Below are 17,051 nucleotides of genomic sequence, written 5' to 3' on the forward strand. Positions count from 1 at the left end.
TGTTCCAGGCTTGACACCACTATAAGCTCTCAACAAATATTGGCTCCTTGAGTTCTCGTGACAACTGCCCCCATGCAGAGTATCATTCCCACTTTGCAGATGAGTATACTGAGGCAGAGAGGGAAAAGCACCTGGCTAGCCACAGGTGGAGGGTTGGGACTCAAGGTCTGGCCAGTGAGGGGTGGGCGCTCATGGCTTAACCGCTGTCCCCCTGCAGCCTGGCTGACAGTCCTGGGAAGGCACCACTCCCGACATGGCACCAAGCCTCCCCGCGGTGGCCCTCCGCTCGGGGCAGGGCGTCCCCAGCTGGGGATGGCTGGGCTAAATGAAACCGACACGAGGCCAGGGCAGCATTGTGTCTCCCTCAGATCTGCCCAGGAGTCCTGCAAAGCTGGGGGGCCCTGCCAGTGCCCCTGCCTGTGTTTATGCCCTGGGCGGCAGGCTGGGCATGTCCCTTCCTGCCTCTGCCTCCTCCAGCCTCAGGCATGGTGCCCTGGGCGGGCAGTGCTGCCTGAGAACGCGCACCAGCCCCAAGCCGAGACTGGGGCCGTGAACTCTCTCGAGATGACCTCCCAGGACTTGCGGGCCTCCAGTCGGGCCTGGCGCTGGGGTCTTGGGGATGACGGGGGGGACGCGATCATGCACCAGCTTCGTGGGGTCAGGCTCTGAGCTGGCTCCAGCGTCACCCTGGACACCCTGGCCAGCCTCGCAAGTTCAGGACACGAGCCACCAGGAGGGCTGAGGACGGAGGCTCGGAGAGGCCCCGGAGGGCTCCCTATGTGTTGGGCGTGGGGCCCAGGGGTCTGCCCACTCCCCAGCATGGGGCGTGGTAGGGGCGAGGGGTTCTCCTAGGTCAGATCTTCAGGACGCTCTGGAGCTGCCTGCTGCAGACATTCCACCACCGCCGGGCAGCATGCTGGCCCACGTGGGCTCCTTTTTGCAGGACCTTTTCCAAGCTTGCCAGGCCCCTGGGTTCTCCCCGAGCACGTGTCAGACCCCAGACCTCCCAGCCTGGCCCCATTCTTGCCCACCCGCTCAGCCAGGGCTTGGCACATTCCCCTTGGGGATTCATAACTTGGGGGATCACTTGCAAAGAGCACAGAGTGCACATCCTAAGAACAGAGCCCAAACACCTCATGGGAACCAGCCCGGACTCTCCTCCTGCTCTGCAGCAGTCACCATTGTGGTCACGAATGGTCCCAAACATCCTCCAGGTGTTCAGTCCTGGGCCCACGCTCCGGGTGAGTACCGCGTCCTTCGAGGCCCATCTCACGGAGGATGAAAGAGTTGCGGATTCCAGAGCCAAGGCCTTGGTGGGAAGCTTGCTCCTCCAGCCCCCAGTGTGCGCTCTGAGCAAGTAACCCCGCCCCCGCCAATCGCATGCATCGGCATCTACAGCTGTAAACAGAGACGACGGCCTTGCCAGCCTTCACCCGCCTCGCACCTGGCGCAGGGCACACCTGGACCCCAACCACCACCCAATGTCTTCATCACTTGTCCTTGCCCCGGCACTGATCCTCGAGCAACACCCACTCCCCACCCAGGCTGTGCCCCTAATGCTGGGGGTGCCCTGGCCGCTCTGCCAGGCTAAGGACAAGGTCCCACTCCCCACCTGCCCCAACCCTTCTGCCCCTGCTCAGCCCATCCCAACATGTGCTCCCTGTCTGGCACCTTCCCATCCCCACCCTCCCCTGCCCCTGAAACCCTTCTGTCTGGAGAGCACCCTCTCTTCACCCCTGCTAAATCAGAGGCAGCTGCGAACATGCTGTGGGATCTGGCAGAGCTGCGGTCAAGCCTGGGGCAAACTCACTGAGCCTCAGTTGCCTCATCTGTAAAATGGGCACAGTGACCTTCCTTCTCCAGGGGACTCTGAGGACAGAATGAAACACTAGCATTCACCAGCCCGCTGCCCCAGGCCCCTTGCTGTGTGAACTTTCAGCCTTTATTTCCTGGGATACTTAGGAGGGACAGACTCCTCTGAAGAACACACGTCAGCCAGCTCGCATCGGGAAGGGCCTTTATGGTTCTCTGGAACAGAGGCTCCACGACACAAGCCCATCGCCGCCTGCCCCCTGGGGTCACAGGCCCGTGTTGGAGGAGAAGGGGTGTTAGGTGCAGAGACCGGGGGGTGGGGTGGCAGGGCAGGGCGTCCAAGGTTTGTGACACTTGGTCATCTTGGGACCCTCCCCACCCCCACAGCAGAGGGGGTGCGAGGGAGAAGGCAGGAGAATTCAGGGCACCCCCAGGTGGCGAGGAGCAGAGTCCCCAGGGGGGTTGATCGTGGACGGCCTGCCTTCCCTCCCCCAACTCTGATCTCCGAGAACACACCAGGCATGGGGCACTGGACGCCTCGCCCAGTCCCAGCTTCCCAGTGGGTCCTGAGCATCCCCTTCAGAGCAGAGCCGGTGACAAGGTCAGGGCCCACCTGGGACGCAGGTGCAGGGCAGGCCTGGTGTTTTCAGGGAGGCTAGTGCAGGCTGTAGCCCTGCCCCCAACCCCCACCTGCTGCAGGCCAGGATGGAGACCCTCCGCTTGCCCCCAGCAACCCCAGCCTGGCCTCACCAGCACCACAGTCCCCAACTGGGCCTCAGGGCCTGCGGGACTCTGCTTGGCCACCTGCCCCTCCGTGGTCTCCTGGGCTGGGCCTCGGTTTCCTCCGCCCCTCTGGCCTCCAGAGCTCAGGCCTGTCCTGTCCCTGAGGTCAGAGCTCATTCCCCGCTTCCCCACCCCGAGCCTGCCCTTCCCTCTGGACAAGCAAGATGTTGCTGGAACAGGCTCCCCTCTCCACCCCACCACGAGTGGGGAGGGGCTCAGGGACAGCGGGTCCAGCCCTTCCTTTATTGATGGAGAAGTCAGACGGGAAAACCCACCTGCACTTGCACACCCTTCCCCGCAACCCCACATCAGGACCAGGGTTCCTGCCTGCTGCCTGGGAATCCCTGCCCTGAGAGACCGGCTCAGCCCCCTCTTGGACGCCCCACCCCTGGTGGGAGGGGGAGAGGGTGTGGAAGAGGCAGGAGGGAGGTCCTGCAAGCCTCCTCAGTCTGAAACGGCGGTGCTGTGCTGAAAACTGGAGCACCCCACCCTGAGGGGCGCCCCCTGCCCCAGAGCCTCACCTGCCTCCTCCCTCCTGGGAGAACCATCACCTCTGCAGGGTCTGGTCAGGCCGTGCCCCCATGGGTCCTGCCGGGACTCGGGCCCTGCCCTCTGCCCCGTCCGCAGAGGGGCCCAGAGCCCCCAACACCCGGGGAGGGGGGAGAGTGGAGCTGTGCAAGGCGCCCCCTGGTCCCTCGGCTGGAGGAGGAGACACGCTGGGAGGCTGGTGGGTGGGCGGATGGGCGGCAGGCGGGGAGCCTCCGAGACGGCGGCATGGTCAGGGAACCTCCGGGGGCAGCAGAGGTGTGTCTGAGTTCTGTGCTGAGACGCTGGCGGACTCGGGCCCGATGAGCCCCAGGCTGTACAGGTTAAGGATGGAGTCGGCGATGATGCGGGCCGTGCGCTTCTGGTAGCCGCCCGAGGTCACCATGAGGATAGGCAGCTGGCGGCCACGGACTATCCGGAACACCAGCTCGTCCCGCTTCACGACACCCTGGGTGGGTAGGGGGAGGACGGGGAAGATGGGCTCAGGCAGGCCCGGGCCCTCAGGGTGGCAGAGGTCCTGCTCTGAGTCTAACCCCGCTCTGAGCTGCTGCTGCTGCCCAGCCCCTCTGGCCTCAGGAGGAACGCCCGTGCCGCCCACATTCCCATCGCTGCTGAGTCCCCAGAGCAGAGCCCGCCCCTGCGCCCGCCCCGGGACGCACCTGCGGACTGATGGCCAGCCCGCCGAGGCGGTCCCCCTCGAGGATGTCCGTGCCCGCGTTGTACACCACGATGTCGGGGCGGTGCTCCTGCAGGGCTTTCTCCAGGTTCCTCTCCACCTTCTGCAGGTACTCGTCGTCCTCCGTGCCCCACTCCAGCTCCACCTTCCGCCTGATGGCCTCTGGCGGGGGAGACAGCGATGCCCCAGCGTGCAGGCGGGAAACGGGGCTGGGGGCACTACCTGCTTTCCCGTCTTGACTCGAGTGCTGCTCAGCCACTCATCCACCCAAACTAAGCTAAAAGAGCACGAAGACCACGGATGGAGCACTGCCCTGGGGCTCAGGGACCCACGCCGGGCCCCGAGCTCGCTGCCCCGCAAGCACTCGCCAGAGACAGGGACACCCCACGCACCCTCGGGTCTGAAGCCAGGCCCCTCGAGACGAGACTCAGTTCAGAAACGGGTCCCTGGGACCACAGCATGGCTGGGTCACCCGCAGCAGGCCCGCAGGCGCTTCTTGCATAAACGTCCCCTCCCCACAAGGTGGGCAGGTCCCCCTGTCTTCAAAGCTTCATCGAAGAGTCTCTGCCTTTGGATCAATGAGTTTAACCCACTTGCATTAACATCTGTCAAGTCTGAACTGATTTCTGCCGTCTTATCTCGTATCTTCTGCTTCTACATTTTTCTGTTTCTTTCTTGTTCTTCCGTTTTTGACTGGACAGCTGCATACCTGGGAGAAAATCCTACTCTATTCTCCAGGTGGTCACCCCAGTAGAGGGATTCACGGTGTGTTTATTGGGGTGGGGGGGTGGTTACGTGGTCTTCGGTGGGTCAAGCGACCTCTTTGGGTCTCAGTTTCCTTGTCTGCGAAGTGGGGACGGCCTCCCCCTCCCTGGGATGCTGAAGATCAAGAAGTGAAGTGACGTCTGCAGGGCCCGGCACGTGGGAGCAGCCCGGCAGACAGAGCCTGGTTCAGGGGGGCGCGCTGGGGTGGGCGGCACTCACGCTTGGCGAAGCGGTCCCCGGGGTAGATGTGGCGGTTGTACACGTCCATGATGTACACGCGCTTGTCGCCCATGAAGTCGCGCTCGTGCCCATTGCCCTGGCGGGGGAACACAGAAGCTGCTCACGGCAGGCCAGTGCCCGGGCCAGGCCCGGACCCCCAGCACTCCCCAGAGAACGCCCCCTGTGCCCGGGTGGAGGGGCAGCAGAGGCCCAGCCTGGGGCTTGGGGGTGTTCTTGGGGGCAGGGAACCCCACCTCATGGGGCCATGTGTCAGAGGCCGCCTGGGGAGGGGAGGACCCCAGCCTCGCCGGGCACTCACCTGATGGGCGTCGAGGTCCACGATGGTGGCTTTGGAGATGCCCTCCACTCGGTCAAACAGGAACTGCCCAGGGCAAGAAAGGGGAGAGGTGAGGACCCCCTGGGCCAGAAGGTGCAGGCCCCCAGGGGCCCCAGTCAGCGACAGGGTGGACTGGGAGCATCTCCGTGCTTGTGGGGGACCCCAGGCCAGCAGGAGGTCCATGTGGCTCAGAGGAGCCTGTGTGTGTCTGCAGCGGGGTCCCCCTCCCAGCTGTACCCGGAGCTCCATCTGGCCATCTCCGCCTTCTTACAGGGGCCCAGCCCTAAAGCCACCTCCTCGGGAAGCCCTTCCTTCCCCCGCCCTCCCCTCCCGCCAGGTCTCCTGGCATCTCACTCTCCAAACGGCCAGGGTCTGCCACCCCCTCCTCCCAATCCGTTCCCATGCCGTGTGCAGACAGGAGCCGCGAGGACCACACGGACTCCCAGCCTGAGCCTGGACGCAGGTGCTGGGGGAGCGCTGGCTTCTGACAGCCGCGGAGGCCACGGCCAGCGCTTCCCCTTCAGGCTGTGCCCTCACCCCCTCCAGCCCCGTTCCCTGAGGGTGAAGGGGTGAGCCCCGCAGATGCCAGCCGCTGTCACCACCATCAAGATCTTGATCCCTGTCTCCTCCCTGCTCTCCTGAGCAAAGCCCTGTCTCCTGTTAATAATCTAGCGGCGTCCTGTAAGCTGCTCTCCTCCGGCCCCCGGCCCCTGGAGAAGCTGGTCACCTCTGGACCGTCACGGGCAGCGCCGACCAGCAGGTGTCACGTCTACATCTGAGTCTCAGCCCAGCTTAGGGACCCGGTGAGCTCTCTCCCATTCGGGACCTCGATCCCTTCACAACACGGGGTGAGAACACCAGACTGGGGTTCCAGGGAGGCTCCTGGAGGCGATCACCCTCCCCGCCGCCCGTCACGTGCGCTCGGACGCACCTTGATGGCAAGTGTGATGTCCGCGTAGGCGCAGAAGCCCCCGCCCCGGTCGCTGGAGCAGTGGTGGAAGCCGCCGCCTGCGAGGACAGTCATGCAGTGGGCAGGGCCGGGCAAGGGCACGCCCCAGGTGCCCCCCACCCCCGTCCTCCCAGGGACAGCTCTGGGCCTGCAGGCTGGTCGTGCAGTGGGCAGGGCCGGGCAAGGGCGCGCCTCAGGTGCCCCCCACCCCCGTCCTCCCAGGGACAGCTCTGGGCCTCCAGGCTGGTCATGCAGTGGGCAGGGCCAGGCAAGGGTGTGCCCCAGGTGCCCCCCACCCCTGTCCTCCCAGGGACAGCTCTGGGCCTCCAGGCTGTTCCGGCAAACAGACCCCCCCCCCAACCCGGGGCAGGTCAACGCCCCGGGGCCCTGGGTTGGGGGGCAGCTCTGCCATCAGGGCATCCGAGCTGCCGCCAGCAGGCCCCGGCCCGGCCCGGGCACTCACCTACGTTGATGGCCCAGCCGCGGTCCACTGCCAGCTTGCCCGCCTTTGAAAACAAGCACAGGCTGAGGCAGGCAGGGGCCGAGCCCTTCACTCGCTCCTGCGCTGACTCACTGCCCCCGTGAACACTGCAGCCAGCTCCCAGGGGGGATGAGCTGTGAGGTGGGGTACAGGGGGCACCACCCGCCCTCGTCCGGCAAATCCCCGACGGGCCGGCCTACGAGACGGGCAGTGTGTGATATGTGCGTGCTCAGCCGCGTCCGACTCTGTGACCCTGTGGACTGTAGCCCGCCAGGCTCCTCTGTCCACAGGACTTCCAGGCAAGAATGCTGGAGTGGGCTGCCATTCCCTCTTCCAGGGGATCTTCCCAACCCAGGGATCGAACCCACATCTCCTGTGGCTCCTGCATTGGCAGGCGGATTCTGTACCACTGAGCCACCTGCAAAGTGTAAACCCCTGTGTGACTGTGTGAGGGAACTGGAGGAAACCAAAGTTCCGTCTCAGGCTTGCATGTGAGCTGACAAGGATTCTCACGTGGCTTCCGAAGGGAAAACAGACAAAATTTTGCTCATGGAAATACTGTTGCTCTAGTCCTGAAATCATGTAGGAGCTCATCATTCTGGGGTGAGCAGGACTATTCTAATAAACTTTAAAAGTGCACAAATTTGCAAAGCTAAGAAGAAAACTATAAGGGGTCAGCCGGTGTTGATCCAGGTCTGGTTAGATCACTGTACATTTCAATCATTTCCACTTCTTTTCCTCACTGACTGTGGCTAATTTTCATTGGAAGGACTGATGCTGAAGCGGAAACTCTGATACTTTGGCCACCTGATGTGAAGAGCTGACTCATTGGAAAAGACCCTGATGCTGGCAAAGATTGAAGGTGGGAGGAGAAGGGGATGACAGAAGGAGATGGCTGGATGGCATTGCTGACTCAATGCACATGAGTCTGAGTGAACTCCGGGAGTTGGTGATGGACAGGGAGGCCTGGGTGCTGCCATCCACGGGGTCACAAAGAGTCAGACACGACTGAGCGACTGAACTGAGCTGACACGCGACGTGAAGCCCAGTTTTGCCTCGAGTGCTGGTGGCTGCCGCACCCCGCTGCAGGTGAGGCCCCCGTCCACCGCTGAGGCCACGGGCTTGTTTTCATCTGAAATGTGAGCAGCTCAGAGCCACAGTTTCAGGACACACCCTGGTGGGGGGTGGCTGGTTAAGGACACCTCTTACACACCAGTAAATAACAGGGGGGCTTGGGGGAAAAGCAGTGATTTCTACGGGAGAAGCTTTGGAAGAAAGAGTTCCTGTTGCTGCCTTGAAGAACATTTGCGATTTTTCTCAACTACTCAGCGGGACGAGGCCTTCTGGAGGCAAAAGCCCAGGTGGGCAAAGGCCCAGGGAGCAAAGGAGCCGGGGCTGGGGGTTCCCGCCCAGCCACTGCCCCCTACTCCCCACCTACCATTATGGTTCCTCCCGTCTGGGTCCGCAGGGGCCTGAGCACCTTCCTCTGTACCAGGAAGTTGGGCAGGAAGATGACGGGGGGGATCTCTGTGATGGTCGCGACGGCGAAGGACCACTGCGGGGAGAGACACGGGCTGTGTGGCCTCCCTCTGCCCGACGGGCCCAGAGGCAGCAGATTCCCTCTGGACCAGCTTCGGGGCGCCTGGGGGGCTGCAGGCAAGTGCAGCTCCTTGGGTGAGAAATGGGGGCCCTCCCACCGTGGCTGAACTTCAGGCTCAGCACGGAGACGCTCACAACAGGGTGTTCTTAAAGTGGAGTCAGCGCAAGGGCCTTGTGGGCCACGGCCCTCGGCTGCCCTCTTGTGTCTAGAAGGAGAACTGCAGGGGACGACCGGTCACCACCCAGCCTACCCGGAACTGGCCTGGCTCGCACCCCGGCGGGCAGCAAGGCCCTGCGGGGGCAGGCAGAGGGGGTAAGGAAGGAGGATCCTTCTTTACAAGGTCACAGCGAGTCATCGACAGAGTCCAGACTGGATGCCCAGGGCTGCTCGTCCCCCAGAGCAGCAAGCCCCATCCCTGCAAATGGGGCCGCACGCTCTTGTCCCCTGCTGCCGAGGCAGGAGGGCCTGGGGCACCCAGACCAGGATACAGCCTCCCTTCGACCTCCCAGGCCCTGGGCTGGTGTCCATGCACCCTGGTCCTGGACCTCTCCTGGCTGGCTGGGAACACCTGGTCCAGACCCGGCTCTCCACCAACGCTAGGCAGAGCCCTGCAAGGACTCTGGCACCTGGCAGATACTTCCCAAGAGCCTGGGGAGGCGCCAGGCCCGGAGATGGAGCTGGTCTGTCCTCACAGACACACAGCAGCATGGTGGGGAGGTGCTGACCTGCAATGTGACAGCTTTGCTGGGGGAGGGAGAACATGGTCTGGCTGGACAGCTGCAAGACGTGTGTGTGTGTGTGTGTGTGTACGCACATGTGCACATGCGTTCATGTGTATGCACATGTGAGTGAGTGGGGGCATATGTGTGCACATGTGTGGAGGAAGGCAGGGGCTCCACCTGTCCGTCACACCAACCCCACCCCAGCAGCAGCCCAGCACATGGGAGCCAGGGAACGACTGTCCCTGGAAGGGAGCGACGAGCCCCCGAAGGAGAACATCGACCACTGCCTCCTTCCACCCCCAGCAAGCCAGCAGGGGACAGAGAAGGAAAGAAAATGAAGCCACCGCCCCCAAAAGGAAATTAAGAAAGCAATTTCATTTACAAGGACATCAAAAAGAATAAATTAACCAAACAGGTATAAGACTTGTACAGTGGAAACTATGAAATGCTGCTGAAAGAACTTAAAGAAGATCTGAATAAGGGGAAAGACATCTGTGTCCATGGGCTGGAAGACCTAACCTTGTGAGGATGGCGGTTCTCCCCTAACTCATCTATAGATTCATAATCACTACTGAAATCCCAATAGCGTTTTTTGGTTTTTGTGTTTTGCAGAAGTGGAGAAGCTGTCCTATAACCCTGGGGGTCCCATTTCCCGGGGACCCTCGGAGGCTCAACCCCGGGTACTCTGTGCACGGGGGTCTGTGTCTCTGCTCTCACAGACTCAGGGCACCGTGGTGGCAGCAACAAGGCCCAGGTTGTGCCCAGACTCCGTGGGGCTCCGGCCACAGTTTCCAGGACATCCTTGGCCTCCAGACCCGACACCCGATCTGAGCCCAGGAAAGTCCTGTTGTTCCAACTTCACAACAAACCCCGGGTGCTGCCAGGTGTACCCCCGGCCACGGCTGCTTCCAGCCTTGTCTGAGCGCCCAGGCTCTCCCACCAGAATCACGGCAACCACCCGCTTCCTCTTGGGCTCCTGATGTCATCCTGATAGCCGGGTCTCATCTATTCCCATCACAGCTGCCAAGCAAGCTTTGGAAACCTAGGTCAGATCACGTCCCCCTGCTTGAAACAGCCCTGGGCTCCCACCGCCCTCAGAGCAAAGTCGCAGTGACCACAGGCCCTCGGTGCTCCTGACCCTCATCTGACCCCGCCTCCTACCGTCTCCCCTCCATTCCCTCCAATCCAGCGGGGTCACTGCTGCTGGGGCACTCCTGCCTCAGGGCCCTTGCCCCTGCTCCTCCTCCTGCTCGCTCAGAATGCCTCCCCCAGATGCCTGCCTAGCCCACTCCCTCACTCTCCCCTTCGGGAGGCTGAGCCCCCTCCCACTCCAGGCCTGAGTCTCTACAACTGTCTTCCTCTGAAATGCCACACGTATCGCCTGCTCATCATTCTCTGGTCTCAGCTCACAGCCCGCCTCCTCGAGGCCCTCCCGGATCACTCAGCCTGCACGAGCCCGCCTCTGCCCAGCGACCCTCCTTCTTCTCCCTCTGTTGCTCTGAAACGCTTTTGTACCGTTACTTCTTTTCAGTCTTCTACCAGGAAATGCGGATCCTTGGCAGCAGGGAACATTGCTTATTGTTGTTTTTGCACCCAATACACAGTCAGATTTCCATACAGAGGTGTTGCCTGACTGAATACTTCTTTGCCTCAGTAGGTCATATGGAAATCATCATGTTTCTCCTTTTGCTCTGGCCACCAGGGAGCTCCAGACACGTAGCTCGGCCGTGGCCTCTTGGTTACGTTGGCATATCTGAATTCTCCTCCTGCCCCTGATGTCGGTTTTCTACTTGAGACTCTACCTGTGAATACTTGTTCGTATTATCACGTAGCACCTAGAAAGCTGCCTTCAGGGTACTAGGGGGCCCAAGGCCAGCCACGCGGTCAGCCCCCGATGGTTCCCTGAAAGGACCTCCAAACAGATGGAGCCCGGCCCCCACCCAGCTTTCTCCGGGCGCTGGCTCCAGCCCGGCCCCGCTCCGTCCCAGCCTCGCCCTGGTCCCACCCTCACCCTCTGGACTCTGGCAGGCATGTCCTCCTGGCCCTGCCCCTGGGCTGTGGACTGTGACCACGCAGGTCCCAGCCCTGGGAAACCAGGGCAGCCAAGCGCTGGGCTTCCTGCCAGGGCCTCGCAGCCCTCGCTCTCCTGGGAGCCAGGTTTCACCCTCTTCCTGGTAATCTTTCAGGAGCGCGCGCTGCCAACGGCTCCATCTAGAATTCTCACAGCTCGGGCCGGCGCGTGGGAGGACGAGGGGCAGCAGGCGTGACCAGGAGCCTAGGAGACCCTGCCAGGTGGCCTGTCTGGGGCCCCCCCGAGGCCTGCGGGACCGCCTGGGTGACCTTGAGCAGGTGTGGCCTCTTTGCAGGCTTGTCCACCTGGGGGGGCAGGGCCTGGTGACCTCGGGTGTCCACTCTGGCTCTAAGATGAGTCCTGCTGGGAGCCCAGCGGTACATGTCAGGGTTCCACGCTCCCAGGAGCAGAGAACCTGGGGCATCCTCGACCCACCGTGTTCTGATGCCGCCCCCAGGCCCGCCTGCCTCCCGCCCCCACAAAGGGGCCCAACAGTTTCTCCGCCCTCAGAAGCGGAGGGGAGCCGTGCGGCTCTTCTAGAGAGAGGTCGCCACAGGCAGCCTGCAGGTGAATTTACAAACCTTCCGATGAGTCGCTGCATTAAGAAATCAGGTGCCATCACCCACTGGTCTGCATTCCTGGCTTCTCTTTGAAAGCCAGGCCCACGGAGGAGCTGGGCGGCAGCCACCGCCTGGGAGGGGCCGGAGCTCGGGTTCGCCCCGATACCACCCACCACCCGCCTGACCACTTGTGTACGTTCCCAGCTGGGCCCTGGGGCACAAAGGCTAGCTTTCAGCGCAACAGTTTCCAACAAATCTCCAGCAGTAGAAGCCCTTGAAACAGAATCTTCAACTTCAGCCCAATATAAACATAGGCCAAGGTGGAAGAGACGTGGCTGGAGGGAGACAGGGAGCTGGGGTCCGCCACCCCTCACCCCAGCAGGGGTCTTGGAGGCCTGTCCACAAAGCCCAGATGGAAAGTCACCGAGGCAGAAGCCCTGAACCCCAGCGAAGTTTCAATCCCCATCAAGGGGGTGTCCATGCTTTCATACTTCCAGGGATGGGGGCTCACGGACCCCAGGAGCAGCCACGCGCATCCCTAGTACCTGCCCCTCTAGGGCCCCTGGCTCCCGATGGGGACCGAAGACTCACACGCTCCCCCTGCGCAGGGACAGGAATGGAGCCCCTCGAGCCTGCGGCCCTCCTCCCGGCTGGCCGCCCCCAGGCCCCGCACCTTCAGCTCGTTGAGATAGCGCCTCGTGTGCACCACCAGCAGGTCTTCGTCCGAGGCCTCCCGCGCCTCCACCAGCATGCTGTCTGACAGCAGCTTCTCTTCTGAAACCACAAAGTGGGCACCATGCACCCCTGCCGGCCTCCAGCCCCAGCCCCTCCCGCGGGCTCAGACATGGCCCCTAGCAGCCCCGTCCCAGGAGAAGGTGGCCCCTGCTGGCTTGCGGGTGGTCTCAGAACGGGCCACCTCTCAGGCCAGTGTGGAGAGAGTCGCCAGGCCCTCGGGCCAGGGGGCAAAGGATGTTGTGCCCAGCGATCCTCCAGTGTCCCAGGGCACTGAGAGCCAGGGGGTGAGCTCAGGCGTGGCTGGGCAACTTGCAGAGGCAGGTGGCACAGGGGTCGGTCATTAATGCTGCATCTCAAGGTGAGAAAAACTCTCCTGATTGAGTCTCCTCCACCTTGGGGTGATGTCATGGGGGTGTCGTGTGTGGGGGCCTCTCTTTTAACACTTGCCTGATCCTTGCTCCTCTCCCTTTTTTTAACCCCCTCACCAGCAGCAATCGTTCCACAGTCTGTCCCAACAGTAAGCTGCCTGAGCTGGAACACACTGCTGCTTTCATCGCATTTATTTTTTTACCATGACCTTCTATTTATGGCAGATGAAACTGGCTTTTTCCATTGAGATGACCTAATGTTCCCTTTTAAAACAGGCTTATTTAAAAGTTTTTAAAAATGAAGGCTAGGTCAATAAAAACTCTGATGTAAATAACGAAACAGGTGGTATGAGTTGATGGCACATTCCCAAGAGTGGTTTGCCAATGACTGATGTTTGGGAAACACCACGCTATGTCGTCACCCCCCACACACACCAGACAAAATTTCCTCCTTTTTGCAACAGAAGAAGTTAGACAGAGGGGAGGAAACGCTCTGTCTAGGGCACTGTGAGAACGGATCCATGACGCTCTGGTTCTAGGGACACTGAAGGACAAGGTCAGAATCTACGGGACTGTACTAACATGTCACTCTCAGAAGCCACCCCTGGTAGAATCCACGGGACCTGTACTAACATGTCACTCTCAGAAGCCACCCCTGGTAGAATCCACAGGACCTGTACTAACACGTCACTCTCAGAAGCCACCCCTGGTAGAATCTACGGGACCTGTACTAACACGTCACTCTCAGAAGCCACCCCTGGTAGAATCTACAGGACCTGTACTAACATGTCACTCTCAGAAGCCACCCCTGGTAGAATCTACGGGACCTGTACTAACACGTCACTCTCAGAAGCCACCCCTGGTAGAAGCCCGTTGCTGTTTAGTCACTAAGTCACGTCCGCCTCTGCGACCCCGTGGACTGTAGCCCGCCAGGCTCCTCCGTCCACAGGCTTCCCAGGCAAGAATACTGGAGTGGGTTGCTATTTCCCCTCCGGAATCTTCCCAGATCAGGGGTTGAACCCGCATCTCCAGCACTGGCAGGCAGATTCTTTACTACGGAGCCACCTGGAAGACCCTAGACACCACCTGGTTCCCTACATCTCCCACAAAGAGCTCCATGGAGAGCCCAGAGCACTTCATGGCTCCCTACTGCCTTCCCCAAAGGACCAGCTCTGTTCCTGGCAGTACCCAAGGCCCCTCACCACATGGCCCTGCCTCCGATCTACATCCTCATCACAGAAGGAAGCGAACTCAGGAAGATGGTCAGCTCAGAGGGATGGGGACAAAGCACCCTTAGGTTGCACTGCAGGGTGACATGCGAGCCCAAGAAGGGGCTTGGGCTCCTCTCCTGCAGAGAGCCTCAGGCCCGCTGCAAGGAGAGAGGAAAGGACCTCTTTCAGGGAGGCGCCAGGGAACCCTGAGGTCTAGTGGTTACAGCTGCGAGCTTCCACCCCCAGGAGAGAACAGTCAGGGGAGGCAGGCTGGCTCCGCCCCCCCACCCCCAGAGCTCTTCCCAGGCCTGCACACTTGTCCTCTTTTCTACATAATCTTTTTCTTTGAATAAGCACTCTGGTCGCTACTGCAGGTGGAAAATCAGTATCGCCTGCCAGAAACAGAAGGCAACCAAAACTAAAAACAAAAAAAAATACAAACGCATGAGTGTCATTAACCTCCACTGAGACTATTTTCTGCAAGGTGCAGGGCCGGAGGCTCGCTCTAGATTTGGTAAAGAGGGAGATGGGCTTAGGTGTTAAAGGCGGGCTAGCCCCAAAATGAAACATCCCCCAGGACGTGATCAAAGGCATTGTGTGATGCAGAGATACTCAATGCTTCATCCCATGCCAGGTAACACTTCATGTAATACTTCCTACTTCCCTCTGTTAAAGAACCCCCAATATTGGAAATTGGAATATCTTTTTTTTTCCCACCAGTCTACTGTGATGCTTGAATTTTCAACCCTGGATTACAAACCACGGTTGAAACAGCACACTCCCCACAGCATTACCCTACTCAGGGGACGAGCCATAAACGGGATGAGGCTAGAGCTCTGAGGTTCAGAGCTTTCTGGGCCCAGTTTCCTAGATTTTTCATCAGTGGGGTTGGAGCAAAGGTGGTCCAGCTCCAGGATTCTCAGACTTTGTGGGGTATGGACAGTGCGTCCCTCCAGATGTCAGCTTGCCTGGCTCCATGGCAACCAGCTCCCCTGCTACTGGGTCTCCGGGGGCAGAGACAGAGTTTGGGTCCCCAGGGAACGGGAGCCGGTGAAGGTGTGCTGTGGGGCCAGGTTGAGCTCAGAGGGCTGTGTTGGCGAGATCCTCTGACAGCATGGGTGCAAGGCAGTCAGGGTAGAGGCTGGAGCGGGAGCGTCTGACGCTTGCGTGAGGGCAAGGCAGCAGGGTGGTGGCAGCAGGTGGGCTGCAGGGAGCAGATGCAGGTCCGGGGCGGGGGCTTCCATACCTTTCAGGAGGCTGATCACTTTGCCCCATTTTCCGGCGTCAAAGGGGTGCAGCTTCTCCAGGCCCAGGAAGGTTATGTTGTAGCGCGGCGAGTACACGATGGGCCAGCGCGAGTCCGGCACATGCTGGTACAGCTGGGTTGGGTGTGGCCTTCGTGGGCATGGGGACAGACACGCACAGACAGGAACAGCCTCAGTGTGGGAGGAGCTGCACCTTCGCGCCAGCAGGCTCAGACCGAGCACACAGCCCTGACCTGGTACCACTAGCTCCCTTGGCGGCAGATAAGGGCCACAGCAACAACACGAAAACAGTGGTTCCCTCCTGACCTCCCTGAACCATCCGGCCCAATCCTGGCAGCAGCCCGGGGTGGGTGTAGAGGCTCCACCATCATCCCACCAGAGGCTGAGAGAGAGGACCGGGGCACCCCAAGGTCACCCGGTCTCTGGAGCAGCCCATGTGCACCAGGTGTGTCTGGCTGCAAGCCTCAGCACCTCAGCTCCACATGACAACAATTACAACCAACAGCTGTGTGGCCTTAGGCCTGGCTTTCCTCGGCTGCAAACGTGCGGTTGTCTGTCGGGAGGACTAAGATAACACACTCAACCAAGCACAGAATGCGCCCTATCCCTGATAAGCAAGGGGGACAGCTCCCAGAAACAGCAGCTCGGGGCTCACGCAGGCTGCGGCCCAACCCGGAGCCAGGGATGGGGTCACCTCGGCACAACCCGGAGCCAGGGATGGGGTCACCTAGGGCCCTCCGCGCCAGCTGACCCCCATCACACCTCCGCAGCCGCCGCACAGGGCACAGAGAGCCGGCTTGCCACCGCAGGGGCCTCCGCTCTGCTGGGGGGCCCCGAGGAAAGACGCCAAGCCGCGCATGTCGCGGGCCCCCGCCCGGCCAGCGCCCCGTGTGCCGCAGATTAGTGGCGCTGGGCTGGCCACTGTACGCGGGGCGCTGACCCGGGCCAAGCGGCCCGACCGCCCGCCGTACCTGGGCCCGCACCTGGCGGGCTCGCCCGGCCGCCCACGCACCGGTGCGCCCGCCTGCGGGGACCCCTGGGAACCCCCGCGGCCTGGCCGGCGCCCCAGCCCGCGCCCCCGCCCCCGCCGCACTCACATCCCGGGGCCGGGCCCTCCCTGCGCAGCCACCGCTCCGCGACCGGGCGGGGCGGGGCGCGGGCCCGCCCAGGACACGCCCCCGGCCTCGGCCGCCTCCGCTGGGGGCGGAGCTCGAGAGGCTCGGCCCGGCCCCGCCCCGACTCGGGCCTGCGTCACAGAGGGTCGGAGTCCCGCGCCGAGCTCTCCGGCGGCGCGGACGGAGGCCACGCCCCCAGCGCTCTTCAAGCTCCAAGTCCCGCCTTCCGCAGGCAAACATCCAGTGAGATTTCTCCTTGCTTAAAAGCCGCGCCCCTTAGGGGGAGGGCCGCTCGTCGCAGAACTGGAACAGGAGCAATCGTCCCGCCCTGGGGGCGGGGCCACATTATGCTCCGGGCCCGGCCTCTCGCCCAGTCTTCTTGGTCCCAAGGCCGGGAGATCCTGGGAGCTAGGGACGCCCGGCTTCCGGGCGGACTCGGAGGCGGAGTCGCTGTGTGACCCCGACCCCAGCTGGGCGAGCGTGTGCGCTCTAGGGTCTCTGTTTTGCACTAGCGAGATGAGGTCGGGGGCCGGCTGTTCTGGCCTTGACATTTCCGACCTAATACGATGCATGACCTCGCTGCCTCGAGGTCCCCTGCTCCCTCGAGGTCCCCCGCTCCCACTGCCCAGCCACGTCCGGCAGCTCTGACTTGAGACAAGCGCTCCGCACACAGTCCTTTAGCCTCTCCGAGCCTCCGTGTCCTTATCGGTAGAACCAGACTGGGGATCCGGTCTTCGGGGTAGAGTTGTTTATCTGCACATTCACCCCTCCTCCACCTCGGGAAGCCAAGATTAGCCGGGTAACAGCTGAGTGTCTTGGGGCTGCGCCCTGGGAGG

The 17,051-nt window shown here is 61.8% G+C and overlaps 1 protein-coding gene across 1 annotated transcript; it reads right to left on the reverse strand.

Annotated features, from left to right (window-relative positions):
• Positions 1-2,000: 2,000 nt before the first annotated feature.
• On the reverse strand, positions 2,001-16,463 carry HDAC11 (histone deacetylase 11). Its single transcript, XM_019984897.2, has 10 exons — positions 16,198-16,463; positions 15,082-15,230; positions 12,195-12,295; positions 8,007-8,123; positions 6,551-6,593; positions 6,070-6,146; positions 5,121-5,183; positions 4,802-4,898; positions 3,801-3,979; positions 2,001-3,589 (listed from the first exon to the last, which is right to left on the reverse strand). Coding segments are annotated over exons 1-10 (1,044 nt in total). The 5' UTR covers positions 16,200-16,463; the 3' UTR covers positions 2,001-3,373.
• Positions 16,464-17,051: the final 588 nt, after the last annotated feature.

This window comes from Bos indicus, chromosome 22 (genome assembly GCF_029378745.1).
Source record: "Bos indicus isolate NIAB-ARS_2022 breed Sahiwal x Tharparkar chromosome 22, NIAB-ARS_B.indTharparkar_mat_pri_1.0, whole genome shotgun sequence".
Taxonomy (NCBI): domain Eukaryota; kingdom Metazoa; phylum Chordata; class Mammalia; order Artiodactyla; family Bovidae; genus Bos; species Bos indicus.

Excerpts from the sequence above, each read along its gene's own strand:
- HDAC11 (XM_019984897.2), bottom strand. Across the intron at positions 6,147-6,550 it reads CGGCTGGGCCATCAACGTAG|GCGGCGGCTTCCACCACTGC; the intron begins GTGAGTGCCCGG and ends CTGTCCTCGCAG. Across the intron at positions 3,980-4,801 it reads CGGGGACCGCTTCGCCAAGC|AGGCCATCAGGCGGAAGGTG; the intron begins GTGAGTGCCGCC and ends CTCCCCCGCCAG.